General features: G+C 43.9%; 1 protein-coding gene across 1 annotated transcript in view; it reads right to left on the minus strand.

Moving 5' to 3' along the window:
* The window catches only part of DNAH9 (dynein axonemal heavy chain 9), a 297,703-nt gene that overhangs the window by 245,942 nt on the left and 26,639 nt on the right, over window positions 1–25,122 (minus strand). Inside the window, exons 7-14 of the mRNA XM_061176356.1 lie at window positions 23,665–23,832; window positions 21,846–21,962; window positions 19,012–19,162; window positions 16,162–16,276; window positions 12,023–12,091; window positions 10,161–10,287; window positions 6,507–6,762; window positions 5,567–5,808 (exon numbers count right to left, since the gene is read on the minus strand). Of these exons, the coding sequence (XP_061032339.1) occupies window positions 5,567–5,808; window positions 6,507–6,762; window positions 10,161–10,287; window positions 12,023–12,091; window positions 16,162–16,276; window positions 19,012–19,162; window positions 21,846–21,962; window positions 23,665–23,832 (1,245 nt within the window). The remainder of the gene's footprint in view (window positions 1–5,566; window positions 5,809–6,506; window positions 6,763–10,160; window positions 10,288–12,022; window positions 12,092–16,161; window positions 16,277–19,011; window positions 19,163–21,845; window positions 21,963–23,664; window positions 23,833–25,122) is intronic.

A 25,122-nucleotide genomic window follows, 5' to 3' on the forward strand; every position in this document is an offset into this window, starting at 1 on the left:
TGGTTCCAGACCACTGCAATAAAGCCAATATTGCAATAAAGTCAGTCACACAAAGTTTTTGGTTTCCCAGTGCATATACAAGTTATGCTTACACTATACTTTAGTCTATTAAGTGTGCAGCACTATGTCTAAAAAAAAGAATGTTCATACCTTAATTAAAAAATACTTTATTGCTAAAAAATGCTAACCATCATCTGAGCCTTCAGCAAGTCATAATGTTTCACAATAGTATCAAAGATCACTGATCACAGGTCACCGTAAAAGTATAACAAGAATGAAAGAGTTTGAAATACTGTGAGAGTTACCAAAAGGTGACAAAAAGAAAAATGCCATGAATAGACTTGTGATGCAGGGTTCAATTAAAAAAAAAAAAACAGAACAATGCAGTATCTGTGAATGAACAATAAAGCAAAGCACATTAAAATGAGGTACACCTGTACATGTGTAACATACCCATTCTGTCTAATGGGTATAACCCTTGCTTGAAAGGAACACAAAGTTAACCCATGAAGGAAATGTGGTGCCTCATCCTCTCCCTGAGAAAGGAGGATGGGGTCAGGTCACCTTCTCAGGAGGGATGCTGATGGATGCAATGTGTGCTTCATAGATGCTGACTGATGGCTGTGGAGGAAGCTGCATCAGAGCAGAAGTCAGGGTGGGCAGAAGAAGGAACACTAACGGTACAGGGCATTATAATTCAAGACGTAAGAAATCTGGGGTTCAAGCAAGTAAAGCATTTCCTGGATAATCCTTAGAAATGAACTGGAGTAGATCCCACTCCTGGGCCTATATCTGGACAAAACTCTAATTCGAAAAGATACATGCACCCTTATGTCCATAGCAGCACTATTTACAATAGCCAACACATGGAAACAATCTAAATGTCCGTCAACAGATGAATGGATAAAGAAGATGTGGTACATATATACAATGAAATATTACTCAGCCATAAAAAAGAATGAAATAATGCCATCTGCAGCAACATGGATGGACCTAGAGATTATCATACTAAGTGAAGTCAGTCAGAAAGAGAAAGACAAATACCATATGATATCACTTATAAGTGGAATCTAAAATATGACACAAATGATTATATCTATGAAACAGGAAGAGACTCACAGACATAGAGAACACACTTGTGGCTGCCAACAGGGAAGGGGGTGGCAGAGGGACAGATTGGGAGTTTGGGATAAACAGATGCAAGGTATTCTATATGGGATGGATGAACAGCAAGGTCCTACTGTATAGCACAGGGAACTATAATATCCTGTAATAAACCATAATGGAAAAGAATATGAAAAAGAATATATATATTAATATATATAACTGAATCCCTTTGCTGTCCAGCAGAAATTAACACAACATTGTAAATCAACTATACTTCAATAAAATAAATTTAAAAAAAGAAATGAGCTGGAGTGTTTTGTTGTTGGCATTTAATATTAACTAAAAACCTTTATCATACTGAGTGAATTAGAAAATGCACACACAGAAAGGAATGCACAGGCTTTCTCTCCCTCCTTTTACATGATACAGTCGCCGACCTAGTGGTATGGCAAGTACAGATGTCCCATTTACTCATCGTTTTCATCATTCAGCCTTTTTACAGCAACTTTCCATTTATCTTACATCTTCAAAGAACGCAGTTACCACTTTGCAAAAGTAAATTTTCTAGGTGACTCACGCTTACCCCTTTAGGAAACACTGCCATATTGTAAATCTCATGATTCTGCTTTTAAATGTCAAAACTCTAAAATTTCTAAAGTGTATTACCTATACCTTTCCTTCCTAAGAAGATTAAAGATTTAATGAGAGTCCATCATCATGCAAATCATAACTCAGTGACAATCCAGAGTTGCTCTTAGGTGTTACTAAGATGTGTACGTCTGTTTGCTTCTACAGTTTAGTTTTTATGACTGCCTTGTATAGTTGTTTTATCTCTTTCCTACTGTCACCCTATCAATATAGCTATCTATACCTTTCACCTCAAATCTACTATGGTACAAGGAGCAAACGTGTCAGAATTTTCTGTAAACTAAGAAGAAATAGCCCAAGTTTCTGATCCTAGCCAAGACAGAGGAATGAGATCGGACTTTCCCTTTTGCTACAAACAGCTACAGAACGGGATACAAGAAATAATTATTTTGGGTAATTGGATGTGACCTCTAAGAGAAGGGAAATATTCAAGGTGAGCTTCACAACTACCTGGCTTTCTACCTAGAGGCACTTTCCAAACCACGGCATAGGAAAGTGGACCTCAATTAGAGCATCGTTCCTGCTGGGCAGAAAAGACAGAAATGGGGGTTTGGGCCTGCGGAGGTTGCTGAGTCCTCTTGAATCTCTGACTGAGGATTAAGCTGTACATATTTAGGGCAAGATTCTGCAAGGCCTGGCAGAGAACAGTTACTGGGGGCTCTAAGCTGAATGGAGTTTGTGAAGGTCATATAGTGCTGGAAGATGTTTGTGTTCTATCAGAAATAATGAAAAGACCTCACAGATAACCCAGGACTTCAGTTGATACCCCAGAAATGCAATGCTTTAGGATTAGAGCTCTATTCTAGAGCAAGGCCTCTTTAGACTCTCCCTAAGGAAGCTTAACATAAAGCTTCAACAGGATCAAGCTGACCCACCAGTTGAGTTAACTGCCTGCCGAAACAAAACCACAAACTCTTTAAAGGGAAATAACATACAGATTCTAAAGTGGCATCCAACATGACTAGAACATAATAAAAAATTAGTAGACATGCAAAGAAGCAGGAAAATGTGACATTTAACCAAGAGAGAAAATAATCACTAAGAACAGACTCAGAAAATAGCTGCCATACCAATCCTGGAATGCCTATTCCTTCGACTTATGTGACACAAAAATAAACTTTCTTCACATTAAAAAAAAGACTCAGAAAATAAAATAGATGTTGGAATTATTAGACAAGAATGTTGTAATTTGATTAACGCCCCCCACCCCAATTTGGTGAAAAACCGATTTAAAACCTCACAAACTCCAAGCAGGCTGAATATAAAGAAAACTTATTTAGGCATATCGTAGTTGAATGGGAAAAAATACAAAGAATTTATTTTAAAAGAATCTATTAAAAGGAGCCTGAGAAAAAAGGGGAACAAAGATACACAGTACACTGGCTTCTCATCAGAAACCTTGGAGGGTAGAAGACAATGAAATGACTTCTGAAAGGAAAATAGAACTGTCTACACTGAATTTTATATTCTGTGAAACTCTTCTTCAAAAACAAAGGTGAAATAAGGACATTTTCAGATAAACAAAAACTGAGAGACCGTGTCATCAGCAGACCTAAACTGCAAGGCATACTAAAGGAAATTCTTCTGGCTGAAGAGAAATGACCATAGATGGTAACTTAGTTCTACAGAAAGGAAAAACAAATCTGGAAATGGTGACTATGTGGGTAAATACAAAACTCTATAAATATTTTCCCCAAAGCTTTTAAAACAAAAAATTATAATACTGTGTTGTGGGGTATATTATACACACACACATACACACACATGCACACACACCAACACTATAAAAGATGGCTGGGCGGTTTGAATTGTTGCTAGGTTCCTATATTTCATGGGAAAACTCTAAGTAGATTGTGATTAGTTCAAGAGACCTACCAAAACTTAGAACAATCACTGCAAATGTGATGCAACAAGGTAAAGCTGAAATGCCAATTGAGAAATGAAAATAGAATACTAGAAAATATACAATTAATAACAAGAAGGGGGGAAAGGAAGAGCAGAGGAACAAAAAAGAGATGAAGCCAATGGAAAACAAATAGCAAAACAGTGGTGCTAAATCCAACCATATCAATAATTACATTAAGTGTAATGACCTAAACATTTCAATTAACAGGCAAAGTTGTAAGATGCAGAAAAGTAAGTTTCTACTATATGCTGTCTATAAGAGAAGAAATTTGAATCCAAAGAAGCAAATAGGTTGGATGTGAAAGGGTGGAAAAAGATGGACAATGCAAAAAGTAGGAATAGTGAATCTGGAAGAAAAGGCAATAGAATTATCAGAAAAAAAGACTTCAAGACAAGGGAGTATTATTAGAAATAAAAATAATTTCATAGTGATAAAATGGCCAATTCATCAGGAAGTTACAGTAATTACAAATGTGTTTGTACCTACTAACAGAGCTTCAAATACTTGATGAAAAATCTGAAAGAACTAAAGGATAAAACAGACAAATCCAAAATCATAGGTGGAGATTTTAACATCCTAGCTTCAGTAACTGGTAGAACAAATAGACAAAAAAACTGAGAAATCATATAGACGATCTGAACAATACTATCAACCACTTTGAACTAATTGATATTTTATAGAACATCACACCCAACAATGGAAGAATAAACATACTGTCAATCGCACAAGGAACATCCAATAACATAGACGACATTCTAGGTCATAGAACAAGATTTGATGAATTCTAAACAACTGAAATCTTACAGAGTATTTTCTCTGCCTATAATGGAATTAAACTCGATATCAATTTCATTAAGCTAACATGAGACGACCTAAATATGTGGAAATTAAACAACATACTTCTAAACAACCACTGAGTTAAAGAACAAATCGCAAGAGAAAAATAATTAAAACTGAATGATAAAGAAAATGAGGCAGATCAAATTTGTGATTGCAACTGAAGCACTGCTAAGAGGGAAATTTATATCATCAAATGCTTCCATTAGAAAGGAAGAAAGGCTTGAAATCAGTACTCTAAGTTTCAACCCTTATAGGCTAGACAAAAAGGAGAAGCAAATTAACCCCAAATTAACTAGAAAGAAAGAAATGATAAAGAACAGAAATTAATAAGCTAGAAAACAGATAAAGAAAATTTTAAAGGTCAAAAGTACAACATTTTATTGTGTTTCAACCCACAGAACACCCAAAGATAACAACTGTGATTCATTACTGACCCTGTGCATGAGATCAACCCAGGAGAATTGCCCCACGGCTACTTCAGTAGGGCTGGAGCTGGTGGCCATTTATAGCTCTTTTCCCTCGTCCAGTCTTGGATGATGAGACACAAGGTTGCCCTGATCACAACGCAGGGCAGAGCCTTCCTGCATGAAGGGCAGCACTCTGCATTTTTCCTTCTCTTTACCCAGTGCATCAGGGACACCACAGTCATCTTGCGTATCTCCAGGCTCTGTAGAGCTAGGTTATGAGGATGATGCTGCAGGGCCATACTAGGTTGTGTGGACGAGTTCGGGGTGGTTAGTGCAGTGGATAAATTAGGATTCTGTCCTTGGCATCCCCTTCTACCCCCTAGGGGTTTGGTGCGGGATGTTAAGTCGTGTGACGACTAAGTGGTGTCATTATTAAGATTGTATTAACTTTGACACACTGATACCAGAATGTGACTTGACATGCTCCCCATCCATTAGTTTTAGCTCTTTTGCTATCAGTTTTAACTTCTATCCCTGACTGCAGAAAACACAGCATCTATTGATTGTTCTAATTTCCAAACCACTTCTAGCACCCAAACACACTTCTTGATGCTTTCCCTGTACTGGTGGTATGTGTGTCTGAGAGGCTGGTTATTACCTGCACAAGGGCATGAATCTTAAGGCCAGATTCTTTGATAAGACTGTAATATTTTTCCATTCTATCATGCTGATCATCCATAGAGAGAAGGCATTCCTTTTTCCCATCTTTTCTCTTAAATATTGGTGACACCCATGTTTTCATGATGTTTTGAATCTCTTCCACGTTGTCTTTCGTTTTCTGAACTCTTTGTTCAAGATCATGAATACTATTGGTGATCTGAATGACATAATCCCAAATGCCTGTTCCCCAAAAGAGACAGAATTAATTGAAATTGCTTACAGTGGTAGAGCGAAAGGTCTGGTTGCTATGAAACATAGGGATTTAATACCTGTGGGTTTTATAAGACTTTTCTGCACAGGTTAGTTTGTAATCATCAGAGCCTTTTCCTCCCTAGTTGTAACAAAAAGCCACCCCTTACCATGACCCTGGTTATGGACCTTGGTTATGAGTTCTTTGAAGGTAGGGGCCACATCCCCTATATTTCATATTCTCCTCACAGTCCTGCACATGTCGCCCTGTACATGTTAATCAATCAATGAAAGTTTATTGAATTGCGCTGGAGGATACAAGAAAAGTAAATGCATAGTTCCCTCATTTAAGATGTTTATGGTCCAGTTAAGAAAAGTAAGTAACAATGATAATGTAGTAAAAATCCTCCTCCATGGAGTGCCCAGTATATGCTGGAGACTGTGGGAGAGTTCATGAAAATTCCCCAGAGTGTGGCAGCAAAGCTGTCTAAACCTCCCAGGCACGCAGAGGAGGCGGAAGAGGGATGCTGTTCCTCCTTGTCTTCTCTACTTCGGGCACATTTGTGAGAGGACAGACTCGTGCTTCAAACCCAAATCAGATTAACCGGGGAATGAAGTGAGGTTCTACCAACTTTATTAGAATCTTGACTGCCAACCTTTTCCCCAGACCCCAGGTGGTCTCCTGTTACCTTCTGTTTTCCAGCTCAGAGTCTCCTCTGCAGCTCTCAGGCAGAGATCGATATTTTGCAGCTCTTCCTGCACTAATGGAAATTCCACCTCTAGCAGAGTTTTCATAACCTTGTTGTACCAATTTGCCATCAACTCCAATTTAGCCACAAGCTGCCGATAGAATTCCCTGGAGGAGAACATGGCTGCTGCTGTCTCAGGGATGTGCGTCATCTGCTGGGGTTGAAGATAACTCACTTCTTTCAGCACGGAAATCAGCTGGAGAAAAGAAGCAACATAAGTGGCTGCAGTTCAGTGGCAGCGAATAGCGGCCGTATCGATCAGGACTGGGAAACCCCAGGGGCCCAAGGGCCTTCTGGGTCCTTTCTCAACTTCTGCTCCTACTGGTTCCTTGAATCTTCTCTGAGAAGGAAAATTGAGTATTAGGCAAAAGGAAGATGATCAGGAAGCAGCAAGGTTTACCGAATCTGTAAATCACAAAGAGCAAGGAGAGGAAAAGCTGAGAAAGAAGACACCAGTGACAGCAGGGGAGGGCGCTCTGCCTCGATGCTTTTGGGCACGTGGATGATGAAAACAGTAGGCTCCTGACGGCTGAGCCAAGTCCCGTGGAGGGGTGGTCAGGGGAAGGAGGAGGGTCACCTGGTCTGGGCCACCCACATGCATGTAGAGCCTCAAATTCAGACTCCTGGTGTCCCTGCCCAATAAGGTCAGACACATAGTCACAGACACTGGCAGGGTTGAGAGGAGATGCCTGCTGTACAACTTTAATTATTAAATATAATCATTTGAAATATCCCTTAATTTCTGTAACTCTTTGCTGGCATGTCTTTGTGCTTTGATATACTAGGAGGTTGGGAAATAGAAGTCACGCAGGCCTCTCTGCAATTCCGGGGGCAGAAGGAAAAAGCCAAGCAGATGTGGTCCCGTGAAAAAACAGAGAGGCCTCTGGTGGGGTTTCCAGACACCCTGTTCTTCATCCCTTGCTTGATGAAGGAACTGATATATATATAGTTACAGATGACAAAATGCTTACCAAGCCATAGGTTCTCCTCACACCACCCCCTCCACTGCCACCCCCCACCTCCATATCAAGACAACTGGGCTCCCAACTCTCCTTCCAGTGGCTCTGGGCCAGCTCTTCGTTGCTGCCCAGACAACCCTACTCAGGGTTAAGACAAATGCTAATCCTTTAGCAGGGAAATGACCTTAGCCTCCGAGTTTATATTGAAATAAGCTCAAGATAGATATTAAAAATTTTAATGTAAAAAATGAAAACAAAAAATGAAAAAAATGTGGACCATTTATATAATATTGAAGTAGAGAAGGCCATTCCAAATGTACAACCAGAAAATAAAAGATAAAATTTATATGCATAAAATATCATACACATAATAAAATGCCACATTCAACAGATAAAAATATTTGCAGCAGATTTCTTAATATCTGACAGATATTTCACAAATAGTCTGACAAATTCACAGGAAAAGAGAGCACTTTCACTCAAAAGTGGGCAACGGATATGAATAAGCAATTCATAGGAGAAGAAAGATAAATGTCCAATGAACACATGAAAAACTTTCTACTTTACTAGTGGTCAAATAAATGCAAATTAAAACAATATTGAGCTATTACCTATTTTTTGGTTCAACAGGTTAGAAGTGATTTGAAGAAATGAATGATATCTTGCTGGCAGGAGAATGCCTGAGTTACATCTTTCTGAAGAACAAATTGATAAAATACACTAAAACTCTCAAAATGTGAGCACCCTTTAGCCCAGCAATCCCCTTTCTAGGCATTTATCCCAAAGAAATACGGTTGCAATAATAACTAAAGATGCTTATTGTAGCATTATTTATACCATATTTTATCCAACTATAAGATGCCATTAATGGTAAGATTCAGTAGTATTTTATGTCCACCTAAGGAAGAAAAAAATGTGGTTTATTTAACTATAAACACATGCTATTTTCAGACATATTAAGATATAAAAAACCCGTGTGTGTCCTAGAATCAATGAAATACAGACTGATAAAACTAGAAAATATTTAAATGCCCAACAATAGAAAATTTTAAATAATTTAAATAAATGATTTAATATAGAACAAATTACTAAATATATATATATGTTTTTAACCCATACAATTCTTACCCTGGCCAAATCTGTGATCACGTCCCTCTAGAACGACAAACGCGTTACTGCTCATTCTCCATCACGTAGCTACCGCCACTCTGCTTGCGGTTGGAAGCCAAGGGATGTTCGTAGCCCTTCTCTGACTTGTGTTGGTAGTCGTCTCCCCCCGACTCACATCATAATTTAGGTATGTATCTCCCTCCCCTTTTCTTTTCTCACCCCTCTCCTCTCCCTCCTTTCCCTTCTATCACCTACAAACACCTGTAAAACACCCACTGTGTGCTGCACATGAAGCAGACAGAGTCCTTGTCTTCGGAGCATATAGACGAGGGCCCATCTTCAATACTGTCTTACACCAAGGACTTAATTACTACAATTATACCATCTGGACTGCAGCGTAGTTGGTAATCCAGGTTCTCAATTCTTTGGGCATTGAATATTCAATATTGCTCAAAGCGAATGCTGATAAAATTACTCCAAGGAGTTAATGAGTTCAACCACAGACTCATGTCTTGCCAAAGTGAAGAAACGAACCCTCCAACTCCCTTTGTTGACTTTTATTCTAGGGGGAATTGATGTTCTACTTAAACTGGAATTATCTCAAAAGAAACCAATATTCTGTCAGCTTAGCTTTCAGCTCTTTCTACGCTACATTCCTATGGAACATGCCATCAAGACAGAACTAGGAGACTGCCTTTAGCTCGGTATGGCCAATACATTTCCTCAATTTTTAAGCTGAATGATGTACATCCTGATGTGGGCTTGCTTTCGGTTATAGTTTCCTCCAGCATTAAGCTTTCCATGGCTGCTACAGCCCACACTGGTCTTCTACCCTTTCTATAATTTAAAGCAGGGTTTCTCAAGCTCAGAACCATTGACAGTTTTGGACAAAAAACTCTTTGCTGTGGGGTGCTGTCCTGTTCATTGTAGGAAGTTTGTATCTACTTACACCATGTGCTACTGGCACCCCCTTCACGTTTGACAACTAAAAATGTCTCCATTTTGGGGACAAAATTGCTTTGGTTGAGAACCAATAATCTAGTCTCATTTCCAAAGCTACTCCTTGGAGATTTATCATATGCTACCTAATGAAACTAGACTTTTGCATGTTGAGATTCTGGCTTCTAACCAGCTTGTGGTCTCTTGGAAGTCAGGAACCAGGTCTTACACTTGGTTGGCCCTCTAGCATCTAGTCAACAGCCTTCACCCGCAGTGTGTATTCAAGGTAGGCCCAGTTGACTATGGTACCAAACGGTATCACTATGGTACCAAGTGATATTTTGCAATATTTTCTGTTGTGCAAAATCAAAGCAAATATACTGGCTGACCCTGGAGAAAAATGTGAACAGTGGACAACTTAAGAAAACACTACACCCTAAGATTTATCCCAAAAAAGAAATCCAGGGTGCAAGTTCTTTTGAGCAGCTTTTGCATACTCTTATAAAAAGGCTTTTTGCCTTTGAAATCAGCAGAGTCAAACGAAACTCTTCAGAAACCAAGAGGAAGTTACTGCCATTGGACTTACCTGTGGGCTAAAGTTGACAGTGATCTGCTTTGTCTCTGGATCACGTTTCAGAAGTGGCCGGGAAAGGTTGTACTGCGACTTCTCTGATACTGTTTGACACCAGTCCTCGTAGAGTCTTGTCTCATACCTGTGAGGATCAGAGACGACGGTCACCTCATAAGCACCCTCCCAGCTCCCCAATGCCTCGCAATGATTAACTGAAGATACATCTCTCTATATATAGATATATATAACATAAATGACATAGCTATATATGTATATATATAACATCTCTATAGCTATCTATCTATCTAATCCAACCATCTATCTATCTATCTTTAATACATATATCTCATGAACTGAAGATGCTATTAGTAAAATACCTGAATACATTCTTAAGTCAGAGTCATTGACTCAGCCAGGCAAGTCAGCTCCTGCAGGGAACCCCTCATTTCCTAAAGGTGGCAAAGCTTAAATCAGAGGAGAGTAGACAGAGAAACTCCATGCGATCTTTTGGGGGGATAAGGGAAGTGGTGATTAGTCTCAGTAAATGTTGGAAGAAGTTATCGGGTAAGATTTGTTCTCACGCTAATCTTCACGTAGCTCACGGACATTCACTGTTCAGTCATTACACATTGATGTGTTGGGCTTGGGAGATAAAACGATGAATAAACATCCCATGGTAAATGCAGCTAGTGGTGCAACCACGGGTCAACAGAGGACGCAGCAAGTACAATCCCAGGCAGATGTACTGGGCATTAGGCTTTGAATGGCAGAGGCAGGCGGGTGGGTGGGGGTGATAAGGAGGATGCCAGGGAGGGTCTCACGGAGGAGGGGCTGAAGTGATGCTTGACTGAGTCCCAGGATGAGCAGCAGCCGGGCAGGGAGGGGGAGTGAGTGTTCTGGGCAGGAGCAGCAGACGGTGTGCTGGGAAGAGTGAGTAGACAGTGCACCTGAGGGCGGAGAGGGCAAGGGCCGAGGCTGGAGAGAGAAGCCGAGGCCGCATCAGGGAGCACTTTTCGGGTCACATTAAGGAGCTGGTGGGAGGCACTGAGAGGCTTCCCAGACCGGGGATGTGAGGAAAGGGGATTTGGTGACAGTGTGGGCGCTGAGGGGCACAGGTCCAGAGCAGAGAGGCTCTTAGGAAGCCACTGCAGCAGTTCAGGCCCAAGAGGCTCTGGTCTCTGGTGAAATGTGGGTGGTGGGTGCAGAGAGGAGGGGACAGATTTGAAGCTCATATTTGGGAAGTCGAAAGGGTAGAACTTGGGTGACCTGGCAGGTGGAGGTGCCTCCAGCTAAGATGTCTCCACAATGCTAAGCGTGGTCATAACTATAATCATAATCATAATGTCTACGGTGCTCCTCTTCTGAAGCAGGAGAAGATTACGAGGCAAGACACAGGCTGTGTCTGGACCCTACTCCCCCAAAAGACTGACTGCAGCTTTAAAGAAGGAACAACTATGAACCTAGGTAAAATCTTCGTTCTTATGCTTTCTCTGTTAAAGGATGCAGGAAGTATTTTTTAAACTTATTGTCTCTTTGTGCAGCACCAACTGTCACTTTCTGCTTAGCGAGCAGCTGCTGAGATTTTCCATGACGCTGATCTCGGGGTGCCATGAGGAGCACCCCACTTCTAGCTCTGCCGAGTTCACGTTCCCAACAAAACTGCACTGGAAAAGTGCCCATTTCCAGACTAGAGCTGCATTTCCCGGAGACCTGCTGTTTGCGACCCTGAAGCACTGTACTCACAGATATTGTGGTTATAACATAAAACACAGAGCAACACTTCACTGCCACCGAGAAATGTGCACAAACTCAGAACTGCAGAGGGCATGGTGGGGGCTCTGCATTTGCAGAATGATCCAGTCCCGGAAACTGCTTACTTTTCCAGCAATGAGAGCATTTCTTCATATTTTTGTATCATGCGCTTTCCTTCGGCAGATTCCATGCAACTACCCATACAAAAGAGAGGAAAAAAATGACATCGAATTAGAAGAAGTGGAAATAATGATCTGCGTAACAAACTGCAGCCTATAAAGAGGAGACTGAATAGCTCCCTGGGCAAGTTTCCAAAGGCCCCTAAATGAGCCTGCACTCTTCTTCCTGAACATCTGCCACCGGCCACTAGAGGGCATCCGCACTTTCCCAAATGCAGTCAGCGCCCAGGCGACAGGAGGACAGCCCTTCCCCGCCAGGGCTCTGCCAACCCCCTCACCCTGGCTGAGCCAGTCTTGCGCGTGTAAAATCAAGTCCTTCAAAAACCAGGAGGGAAATTGAGACATGCAAGAAAAATTCTAGGTGTTGCAGTTTTCTGTATTTAAGAACAAAACTGTATGTAACGTTATACATTATAACAAAAACTATATAACATTATATATGTATATATGTATATAACAATGCATATATAAAATAGCAATATATATACATCCTACACACATATACAAACCTTATCATATACGTAACAATATATATGTATATATTCCCCTTCTCTGAAATCCATCTATGGCACGTGATGAGAAATTCTGCCTCATTAATCATTGCCATGTTTACATGAGGTTCCCTCCCACCTCTTATGTCCCCAAACTTGAGCACACAAAACGCACATACATGCACACAGACACACACATGCATACACTTGTATGCTCACGTGCGCAGACACACGCTCGGAAGCTTCCCTGGGTCCACTGAGGACCATGGAGGCATCGTAGCCCACACCTCTTCCCCGGTTTTGACACTTCTTTACAGCACAAAATGAAGAGTCCAGCTCCTGGGAAAGTTGGTGAAGTATCTGTAATTAACAGAAACCTTCACACTAACTGTGTTGGAGGATCTTGTTTGTTCTGCTAACAAAACGAGGCAGCTTATTGCAAAATTCTTTAAAATCCATTTGCTCTTTAAATCAACACAGGGTTTCTTCACAGGCTCCCCCGAGCTTCGGGCTTCGATGTAAGCCCTCACGCCTGCAGAGAAAGCACTGGATTTCCTGGAGTTTTTCCCAGTCGCTCATCCCCTTTCCTCGTGAAGCAGCAGAGGTGTCTGCAGGACAGCGAGGACAAGCCCTGACCCCAGATCTCAGTTTCTATCTGGAAAAGAACGAGGCTGGAGGACAGAGCGGCTTCTGCACCTCGGCCCCTGGGACTTGCCTGGGAGGCTTGAGAAGTCACAGGAATAAGTGCACCAAACTCCCTGCAGGTTCTACTTCACTTCATGGCGAGGAATCAAAACCATTTTACTAACCAATTCATAAATATACTACAAAGTATACACGAGAATGTGAATTCATTTTTAGAACAAACGGGAACTTCCATGGGAACTGTGGAGGACGTCGTGGGGGGCCATTCGGACACCCTCTCGGGACCACCCCCACCCCCAATCTCCCCCACCAGGAAGGCAGATGAAGTGTAGCTGCCTCCCTCTTTGCGAACAGCCTCAGCCAGACAGACAGGGCTGCCTCCTCACCCAGGGTCAGGCCCCTCCCTGCCCCACAGCCCCCTTCCACGGACCAGCTGACGTGGGGTACAAACGCCAGGCAACCCTAAAGGGCCAGACTTCCCCACCGGATGAGCTGAAGCCTACGTGCAACTGTGCTGCAGCTCAGCTCCTCCTCTGCCCGATCCCTCACAGGCGCCGGTCCCAAGAGCATCCCTGTAAATTCCTGCAGGCTCGCCTCAGCTCTGCTCCAGGGAACTGGACCAGGACAGCTCCCGCAGGCCGCATTCCTAGAAGCAGCCTTACCACCCTCCCCGCCCATTCTCATATCTTCTCCCTCCCTCCCTGGGAGGCATGTTTGAGAAGATGGGGGCTCAGCTGGACTCCGGGCCAAGCTTCCTATGGCTGCGGGGAGGGGGTCCCCCTGGGAGAGCTCTGGGTGGGGACACCTGAGACCCAGACGCCTGTTCCAGTTCTGTCCTTGCTACCTTCGGATTCCAGGCAGGTCACCTCATTTCTATCTGCCTCAGTTTCTTCACCTGCACAACGAAGAGCTCCCTCAGACAGAGCAGACGCAGCAGATGGGCCTCCCACTGGGCAGGTCTGACTCATGGGCACGTTTGTTTGATTTGTACGGAGTTTGAGGAAAAGAGGAATACTTGCTGGTTTTAAAGTGAATCTAGATTTTCGGCTTCTCTCCAACAGTAGGGAGATTTCTCACATTGAGTCATTCTTCCTCTTGGCAACACGGGGTGATGTGGTGGAGGCTCCCTTCAGACCACAGCCTGGCTATCTTCCATTGTCTTTCTGGCCTTTGAAAGTGGTTAGTCTTTATTAAAAAAATTGTTTCCAGTTTTATTGAGATGTAATTGACGTACAGCACTGTGTAAATTTAAGATGTAGACCATGACTTGACTTACATATACTGTAAAACGATCACAATACATGCAGTTAACATCCATCATCTCATACAGATACTAGAAAAAAGGAAAAAAATGTTTTTTTCCTTGTGATGAGAACTTTTAGGATCTACTCACTTAACAACTTTTATATATACCATGCAGCCGTGCTAGCTACAGCCATCATGGTACTTGACATCCTCAGTATTTATCTTTTAACCGGAAGTTGGTAAATTTTGACCTTCATCCATTTCCCCCACCCTCCTCCTCAAACCCCACCCCCCATAACCAGATAACCACAAATCTGATCTCTTTAGCTATGAGTTTGGTTTTATTTCTTATTTCCAGATTCCAGATATAAGTGAGACCATATAGTATTTGTCTTTCTCTCTCTGCCTTATTTCACTTAGCATAATGCCCTCAAGGTCCATCCATGTTGCAAATGGCAGGATTTCCTTCTTTTTTATAACTGAATAATATTCCATTACATATGTGATATATATATATATATATATATCTATCTATCTCACATCTTCATCCATTCATCCATCGATGGACGCTTAGGTTGTCTCCATGTCTTGGCCACTGTACATAATGCTGCTGTGAACATGCTGTGCTTGCCAAAGCTAGGTGTTTTCCACAAGATGGAGCCTTTAGGAAGAGGGTCAGAGAAAGCCTGCCCTTCCCCGGGCAGCGCCCTCAACAAGGTATCACAACAGCTCTTCTCTCGCTCTAGCAGCCCAGATGCCTCTAACTAGCTTGGCTTCCAGACTCAGCTGTGAGGCAGGCCAATAGTTTCCAAACCTGGTCACCGTCGGATCATGGGGACAGTGTGCCAAGGAAGCAGATCCCAGGCACCACCCCGCCCTGAGATCTGGCATAGTAGGTGGGGGGTGAGGGCTGGTAATCTGCACCATTAGCAAGCACCTGGGGTTTCCAATACATGAGGCCCTCACACCATGCTTCAGGAAACGCTGGGCTTCATTATTCTCCAGCAGCCTCGGTAGTAAAGAGCTGTCGTGTCAGAGGAGATGTGTGGAGGAACCCAAAGAGCTTGAAAACCCTGACTCATTTTCCCCTGGAAACGAGGACTCTGCTGGAGCAAAAGGAGCCAGCCTGTGTCCAGTAAGCCTCACCTGACACCAAGGGACCCACTCTTCAATCCAAACGTATCAATCTCGTTACTGCTTGGCCAGTAGTACCTGGTTGCTATGAACTGAACGTCTGTGTCCTCCCCAAATCCATATGTTGAAGCCTAAGGTTGCGCCTTGGGAGGTGATTAGGTCGTGAGGGTGGAGCACTCATGAATGGGATGAGTGCCCGTATAAAAGAGACCCCGGACAGCTGCTGAGTCCCTCCTGCCGCATCTGAGGACACAGTGGGAAGACAGCCAGCTGTGAGTCAGGAAGCAGGTCCTCTTCAACAGACACCAAATCTGCCAGCACCTTGACCTTGGACTTCCCAGCCTCCAGAACTGTGAGAGAGAGATTTCTGATATTCTTAAGTCACCCCGTCTATAGTATTCTGTTACGGCAGCCTGAACGGACTAAGATACTGGCTGATTGCTGGAAACGGAAAGAAAAGAAGATGACTTTTGTGCCTCAAGTAACTGAGTTGCGTTGCTACAATACTCGAAGTCCAGAGCGGGAGCAGAAGCCTGAAACAAAGCTGCCTTTCAGGAACGAGGTACTCACGGGTGTGTCATGCGTCTGAAGTTGTCAAAGGGACCCTGGACGCGCTGCCTCAGCTCCTGCGCCCAGCGGAGCCTCCCGGCCACAGCGGGCATGTTCTTATGCACGGAGGAGAAGCCTGGGGACAGGGCACAGCAGACTGAAGCGAGGCGCCAGGCCTGAGCCCCACTCTACCCATGAACACTTCCCCACCTCCCGCCACTTACTGCACTTTCTGCCTCATCCACCTCCACCTGCTAAAGTCACCCTGGGCTTAGGCTGAGATGGAAATTCCTGGGACATCACCGAGTTCTGCTAAGGGGGAAGGAAGAGTGCCCTTGGGGAGAACGCTAAACAGCAACAGAGGACAGCCGTTCCCAGCCCAGCTCTGCCACTCACTGGCTTTCTGACTGCACACCTGCGACTTTCAACCCAGCTGCACATCAGCGTCACCTGGGGCTCTTCTAGAAACACTGATGCCTGGGCCCCATCCAAGCCATTCTGATTTGATTCGTCTGCGTGGGGCCTTGTCATCAGTATTTTTAGAAAGCACTCAGGATAATTCTAATTGTACAGTCAGGGGTAAGACACACTGCCTTGGAACATATGTATATATATAACTGATTCACTTTATTATAAAGCAGAAACTAACACACAATTGTAAAGCAATTATACTCCAATAAAGATGTTAAAAAAAAAAAAAAAAAGACACACTGCCTTAAACAGACAACTTAATCTCTCAGGCCCTTAGGTTTTTCATTTATAAAATGGGGTAATATCTTCCTCGCTTAACTTCCAGGGTTTCTGTGAGAATTCAGTAAGATTATGTATGAGACAGGCCATGTGGATTACGAAGCCCTTGACCAGAGTTAGCACAGCCTGGATATTCTTACTTCAGTCCATTCAGTGGGTTTGTTTGCTTATAATCAGTTGTCAAAATTAACAACTGTAAGATTCCATTTAAAAAAACCCTCAGTTTCCAGCTTCTCTGATAAAACTGGGAAATCTGGCAACCATCAGCCCCCTTTCTAACTAACTGTAGGAGCTGAATATTGGTCTTGTCCTTTAGTTGACCATGGACCCCACCACTCCCTGCTGCCTTACACTCAGCCCAGGTCCAACACTGTCATTTTCTACTTGGCTTCCGTGGTAGGCAAAATTCTAAGATGACACCCAATGACCCTCACCCTTGCATGAGTCTCTCCTCTTTAAGTATAGGTGGAAACGGAATGTGATGATATATCACTCCTGTGATGATGTTACATTATATGGCAAATGGGAGGTGACCCTGGGTGGGTCTGACTTAATCAGGTGAGGCCTTGAAGAGAAGAGTTTTCTCTGGTTATTGGCAGAAGGGGAAGTCAGGGATCTGAAGCATGAGAAGGATTCAACATGCCATTACTGGCTCAAAGATGGGGTGGCTATGTGGTTAGGGATGGGAGGGCTTCTAATCTCTGAGAGCAGGCCCCGGCTGACAGCCAACAAGGACACAGAGACCTCAGTCCTGCAGTCACAAGGAACTGGATTGTACCAACAAAAATGAGCTGGGAAGTAGATTTTTCCCCCAGAGACCCCAGATGAGAACTTGGCCCAGTTGACTGATTTCAGCCTTGAGATTCTCTGAGTGAAGAACCCAGGCACACCAAACTGGGCTGCAGACCTACACAACTGTGAGCTCAAAGATGGATGTTGTTTTAATCCACTAAGGTTGTGATAATTTGTTATGCACAACAGAAATTCAATATGCATCTGAAGGTATGTGAGTTTTCAAACTCTGCATCCCACTGTGAGAAGTCAGGAGGATGGTCCCTCATAAAGCTGAGGCCAACAGATTTTTCTGGGATGACTTCCTAAGTGGAAGCCATTCTTAATGACCTCATTGTGAAACCTGTTTATAGAAATAGTGGTCCTGTTACGCCATTACTTAAAAACTTTTGAAAATTTCCTGTTGCCTTTAAGATGAATTCCAGATTCCTTAATAGGGCACTCAGAGCACTTCATGACCTGGCTCCAAACTCGATGGCTGACCTGATCTCCCTCTATATACCTTGTTTGGCTCAGGCAGGTCCGACTGGTCACCTTCCACACCGTTTCCTGCCTTTGCATTCAAGACCATTGCCTCTTCTCCCTGGCTGTCCATCTCCCCATCTTTCAGGGTCCAGCTCAAGTCCACCATCTCCATAAACTCTTCCTCCCATCTCCCAGCCCAGTTCATCTTGTTTTGCTATAGTTCTTTATAACTCTGTTTATGCCAATCGCGTTCCTTGAAGAACCACCTGTTAGGATTAATTATTCTCTCCCTTACCCTGGCCTGCCTCTGCATGCGGTACCCACAAGTTTACCTTGCATATAGCAAGGCCTCAAGAAACATTTGCAAAGCTGAACTGAACTTGTGTTTGACTTTCAAACAGACAAGACAGGGCAACTAAGAATTACAATAACCTCGGTGTGTTACTGCCCTTTGTCAGGCTCCTGCTGGTTCCTCCTTCCAAAAGCATGGTTGATAAGGCGTTGGAAGGGATAAGAACCTTTTCTCAGGCATGTACAAATCTACTGTGGAATTGAGGTATGTTAAAGATTAATCAGTGTGGCGACATTGATTGAGGGTCAACTCACACATTATGCTGAGGACTAAACTGACGGGAGGCAGTGGTCAGGACTTCACTGCTCTGGGTCAGTCTGCCAATCCTGCCCTAGACACAGGGAAATGCACAGTTCAGTGAACTCTTCAATCACCCAAGTCTAGAATTTCAAGCAAGAAGGTTGTGCTCTTGGAGAATGCCCTGGATTCACAGCAGACGTGTAACAAATACAGAAGAGTGGCACCCTTTCTGGTAACAGATGTCCCTCATTCAAATGTGACAACAAGCTTACCATACTCCACCTCCTCCTGGACATGCTGACTGTAGATCATCCTCACGGCATCCAGGTCCTCGCTGAACATGCGGATGAGCACCAGGTATTTATCAGATGTGTCCCGTGCTACCAGTGGTCTCTCCAGGAGGTTTCCTGCCATGTCTAGCAGCTACAGAGGAGGCAGAAAAGAAGGGGAAAAGTCACAGATTCAACTTTTCCAAGGTTACATTAATCTTGTATCCTGGTTTTTCCTTCATATGTCTGTCCACAAATGTAACAGGGTCAAAAAACCGTTACTGTGCAACTGGATGGATAATTATGAATCGGCAGAATATTCATAGTCTGTCTCTCTGGTCTTTGTTTCTGAAGGAGGGATTCCTGTGTGCTGAATGACATACCAGACCCTGCCGTGTTGTAAGAACCTGGGTAGAGGGTAAAACAAAGAGAAAATGAAAGATGTCAGAAAGGGTAAGCTGATGTACCCCATAAAGACCTAATGCAGACATGGAGGGTGACGACAGAGAAGAAAAATGAAGCTAATAGGCTGGGTGCTGGGGAGAATCGGGAGGGCTAAAATTTGAGAGTGTGGACCAAGAAAAGAGTTTCAGGGAGCAGTTGCCCCCGGAAGGCAGTGGTCGCAAGGACACTGCGCAGACGTCCCCTGTGCATCACAACCGCCCTAACCCCGTTTCAGGGAGCAGTTGCCCCCGGAAGGCAGTGGTCGCAAGGACACTGCGCAGACGTCCCCTGTGCATCACAACCGCCCTAACCCCGTTTCAGGGAGCAGCGGGATGAAAAGGTGAGCTGCTTCTAATCACCTGCTGGTGCTGGAGTGTGTTTCTCTGACCCTCATGCCACCCTGAGGCAAGGTCGTGGGAGACTCCAGTTATATTCAGGATGTAACAATGCATGACCTCTAGGACCACCCAGTCCTCCAACCCACAATCACCAAGATCTCTGGAGACAGCAGGAAGTAGCTCTCCCTCCATGGAGGCACAAGAGAGCAGGTCTCCACCGAGTTCTGGCTCACACATCCTGTTGAGAGGTACAGAGGTGTGGGCTGAGGGACCACTGCAGCCAGCCCACACCCTCGGACTCAGGTTCTCTGACCTGGACGTACGCCTTCCGGCCATGTCCACTGAGGCACACCTAGTGGTCGAATGGTCTTACAGCAGTAACAGGGGCATCTGGACTCAGGGGTCCCTACTTCCCCAACCTGAAAAGGCACTTCTTTGCACGAAATTATATACTTTGGAAGCTTCTGTTTTGGCTGAAGGAGGAGGGAAGGGCTTTGGTTTCTTGTTGGTGGGATGACCAAAAAGAGAAAACCAAGGAGGCAGAAGGGACCGAATGGTTATGGTTTTCCTACAAGGCCGCACAGACTGGGTGGGTAGCCTTGTTGAGAAGAGGTGTTGGAGCCCAAAGAAGAAGAGTCTGCTCCATGAGAGCCCTCTGAGACTCCGGGTATGAGCAGTGTTGCTTCAGGACCTGGTAACAAAGGGTGTGCAAAGTTGGAAAGGTCTCTCGCTGCTTCTGTTCAGAACCCTGCTCCACCACAAAATGCAAAGATTGGGGTGTCTGGAACCCAGACAGATATGCCCTTGGCATAAATGTAGATGCTGTCATGGTGGGGATCGTCAGAAGAGCAATAATAAGACCCCCGAAAGCACCTTCCTGGGCAGATGACATTTTTAAGGGAGACTGTAGACAAGTAGCAAAGACACCATGATGTCAAAGGCAGAGCAACTTGAGAGTATGTGTGAGACCCTTGAAGACGCCTTGAAATCCATGGTGCACAGGGATTTATGGGAGGGATAGGGCTGGACATCCTCAAGGCAGAAATGGGGTTCCAGCTTCACCAGTTATCTGAGTGGTAACATCCCAATTAGCCATGACAGTTAATGGCAAAAGGGATTATTTTATAGACACATATAAGCCCTTCTCTTGGAATTAAATACTTGGAGAGAGAAATTCTAAAACTCTTCCTATGTGAGTTACGGAGTAGTAGGTATTTATTAAAGAATACATATGTATATTCTTGAATGAGTTAAATACATATATGCCCAGTGTTCTAGAACAGCATGGTTTCACACATCCTGGGATTAAGCCTCTTCTGCAATTGTCCCACCAATCACCCAGTCTACGTTTGGACATGTTCAGTGCCTGGAAACTTACCTACGTCTCAAGGAAGTTTATTCCATCTTTAAATAGCATTAACAGAAACCTCTTTCCTTTACTTAGCTAAAATCTGCCTCCTTGTAACCTGATTAGTCCTGGTTCTATCCTTCAGGCTCTACAGAATAAGTGTCGTCACAGTTTATGGAAGGTCTGTTCTGTTCCACTAAGCCTTCAGGTCTTCCAACCCAGATCTCTCATTTCTGTAGACATCTACCTACTCATCGTCCTAAACCTCCTCCTCCTGCGCATTTGTGTACCGTCTGACCTAGACAGCACAGGGCCGGGCCGGCGTCTTCTTACTCCAGTTACTTGTGCTTGAGTGGTTTGCTCCAGCCTCAACCAACCTGACGGCAGCGGTTAAACAGTCGCGGTGTTGCAGAGCCATGGATTTAGGATGGTGACCACAGCAGGCTTCTTCACTTTCAATGGGTACTCTACTGATAAGGCCCAAAGAAAGCATTCCAGAAGAAACTCACTTACAAAGCATTTTTACATCGTCCTGTTTGCAGAAAAGCATTAGCTGTCAACTTGAGAAGCCCAGTTCTGCACACTCCCTTGCCCTGGGACACCCACAATACCGCTCTAACAGGAACAATTCCTCTCTGCAGGAACAAAACAGTTGGAAGAGGGCGGGGGGAATAAAGCATGGGGGTGGCTCCCCCTACTTTACAAACCTTGAAGGCATGCTCCAAACCAGCGGCATCATCAAAGGCCTGAATAAAGACAGTCCCCAGTCTCCGGTCAAGGTCTTCTACTCTCTGATTAAACTCAGAGACATCATTTTCAAATTCCTGAAGAGACATCACATAGACATAAGAAAACATGATATTCTGAAGGCCCATTCTGCTGTGCTCTTTACTATTAACATGTGTACTCAAATCGGTTATACCAGGGATTTATTTTAATTTTCCACAGTTCACCATGGCATGTCTTAGTGTTTATCCATGTAGATAGTTACCCTATTATTGCAGCATTTTTTTCCTAGACACTCTAGGCAAAATGGTAAAGAGAGTTGGATGTGAGGTTGGTACCCTGTCCCTCCTGTCTGTGCCCCATCTTCCAGATCCTGAAGCCCCTTCTCTCTCACCCACCAGCTCAGGCCACTCCGAAAGCCACCTCAGCAGCAACAGCCCCAGCAATAGGGCTATTCCATCATTACCCCCTACTTCCCTTCCCCCCACCAAGTGAAAATCCTATTTTTTTCAGTGTAAACAAACTGATCTGGCCATTAGGAGGAAAGTAAGCTAATTAAACTAGTATACACTATTTCTTCTAACCACACTTTCATTGCTTAAGACAGCGGCTAGCTATTGTTCCTAAGGTTGCCAAATTTAGCAAATAAAAATACAAGACACCCAGTTAAATTTAAATTTCAGATCAATAGTGAATTTTTTTTATAAGCATATCCCTTTAATAAGCATGTCCCAATTATTGTATATTTTATCCAGCAACCCAAAGTGTGCCCTCTTTCTTCGAATGTAGCAATTTTCAGAGAAACTGTTAACTCAAATCTCTAATTTGTGGAATTATTATTTCTTATTATTGCCTTACAATAGCTATGCATATTTTTATGAAAAGACAAAGAAAAGTAGGAAAATGTAGTAGTATTTTTCTACTTCCCAAACCCAACCATATTAGCACTGTAATATGTTTCCCTGTGCATAGGATTTTGTTTTGCTTTGTTTTATCACATGGTAGCAAACATATGGTATATATCCTGCTTTGTACTCCAACTCTTTTTTTTTACTTTAGTCTAATGGAATTGTTAGAAAGTGACATTTCCTGGGTTTGGCCAACTAAGATCCCCCTAGACGTCGGAAGATGCTCAGAGCAGATTCTTGCTGAATTTCTCTCTCCTTTTCCCTCAAATACTCTCAAACTTCCTTCTCCAGCAATTCAGCCATTCCCTTCTCAGGGAACTCCATTCCCTACTTCTGTACTGACCCTTTTGCTTCTTTTTGTCTCCTGCAGGCTTAGACTCACAGGTCTCAGCTGTCCTGAGCTACAGGTTAGATGTGGGCTCCTGTGTCCTGATCCTGGAAAATGCAGCTCTAGCCCTTTCCTCATCCTAAGTATTTCTTTGGGAACCAGGGTCTGAATGGAAAACTAGGCTACTGCGTCACTCACCCCTCCCCAGACCACTAATGAAATTCTGCCCAAGTGTGCCTGGCCTTCACCTAGCAGTCACTGCTCAAAGCTTAAAGCTTTGGGAACTGCAGGGCAGCCACAGCCTCCACCATCATCCCATCCCCACCTCAGCATCTCTGAAACCCTGCATATCATCAGCTTGGAGAAGTCAGCAGTTGGAAGAGGCCCTCTCCTGATCTTTCTCCTGACACAAAGAATAACTAAGAGTAGTCTCTGCCAATAAAACCATGGGGACCACAGAGCCAAAGAAAATGCACAGGGAAAATCAAGTAAATACCCAGACCCTACGGGCTGCAGGCATCTGAGAAAGAGACAAACTTGCAAGTTAGCTCTTCCAAGCTCTACCATGCTTTGAGTGTCCAAGCAGTCGTAGGAAGACTCTGAGAAGACCCTGTACATCTCTTGAAACTCGTTGTACATCCGCTGGGCCTGCTGGCTCAGGGCACTCCCTCTGATGCCACTAAACTCAAGCTTTCCCAATTTGTGGAAATCCAAAGTTGTCTTCAGAAGATCCTATAAAGACAATTTGCAATAGAGTTAAAATAATAATGATGATGATAACATCAGATGACACTCAAATTAGTACGGGAAGGGCTGGAAATTATATGGGGGTGGTGGTTGCTTAGGAAAATGTGAAGCCTGATTAGTTTTGTAACCTTATTATTAGATTGGGTTGGTATAAATAACTCTTGGTGAGACTCGATAACAAAGAGAAAATTCTGATAAATATAATTCACACACACACACACAAATCAAATTTATGCTTCAGCCTCTTTCCGTGTTCTCTAATAAATAATAAAATATAATAATAACATTATCTACGTGGCTGGTGGCTTTATACCTATTTAAAAAATTAATTTCAAACGGACCATGTTATGTGGTTCTAGAATGACAGGTATTTTGGAGGATATTGACAGGAAAGCGGATCCTCCAAACAGTCTTGAGGACAAGCTCAGAGGTGGCACCAACATTCTCAGCAATGACTTCTGCTAAGAAAAGACATCTGCGGGGCGCCTTTGCCGAGCGTACACGCTGCGGTAGACCCTGTGGCCGGCTGGGTGGTGGTGGGCGATGACTTGACAGCTCTGCGTTGGGACAGTAATAGTGAGAGTGAATCAAGTCAATGCGGACTTAGGATTTAGGCCAGTGCCGGGCACACAGTAAATAGGCAGTGAGTGTGCATTACTGCCACTGTTGATGTGGCAGTGTCCCAGCTGTGCTCAGGATTAAGTGACAGGTGACAATACAACCTAGAGCCTTCGGGAGGACAGGACCCTGCCCGAGTCCATCGAAGATGTTTCACCTCTGATAGGATGGAAGCCTTCAGAACACGTCCAATGCGACAGACTGTACTTACCTCTCATTAGAACCCATCGAAAATCACAAAACCTCCAAACCAAGACATTCTCCCTGTTATCCCTTCCAATCTGTGTGCTTACCTCTTCAACAGGAAAGAGGGAAATTAAGGTACCTTTGTGTCATTTTGGCAAACATGTGGTGTGGACCCCTGGGAGCCGGCTCTCCACCCAGAGGAGGTTTGAAAGTAAAGAAAAGGGAACACTGACACGAGGCTGGAAACCCAGCAGGCCCTGGCACCATTTCAGGGAATTCCCACTGCCACTGGCCACCGCTATGCGCTGACCCATTAGGCTAGCAGAGGGCTGCCTATCTCCTTCCTGTCGCTGGGACACCGAGTCCAGCAGCAGAGACAGAGGCACTGGGAAGTGCTGAGAAGTGGCTGACCTTCCCCGTGTTGCCAGGTGGGTGCCCATCCACGCAGCCTTGAGCAGCCATCTAAGAACC

The sequence above is a fragment of the Eubalaena glacialis genome, chromosome 19 (assembly GCF_028564815.1).
Source record: "Eubalaena glacialis isolate mEubGla1 chromosome 19, mEubGla1.1.hap2.+ XY, whole genome shotgun sequence".
NCBI lineage: Eukaryota > Metazoa > Chordata > Mammalia > Artiodactyla > Balaenidae > Eubalaena > Eubalaena glacialis.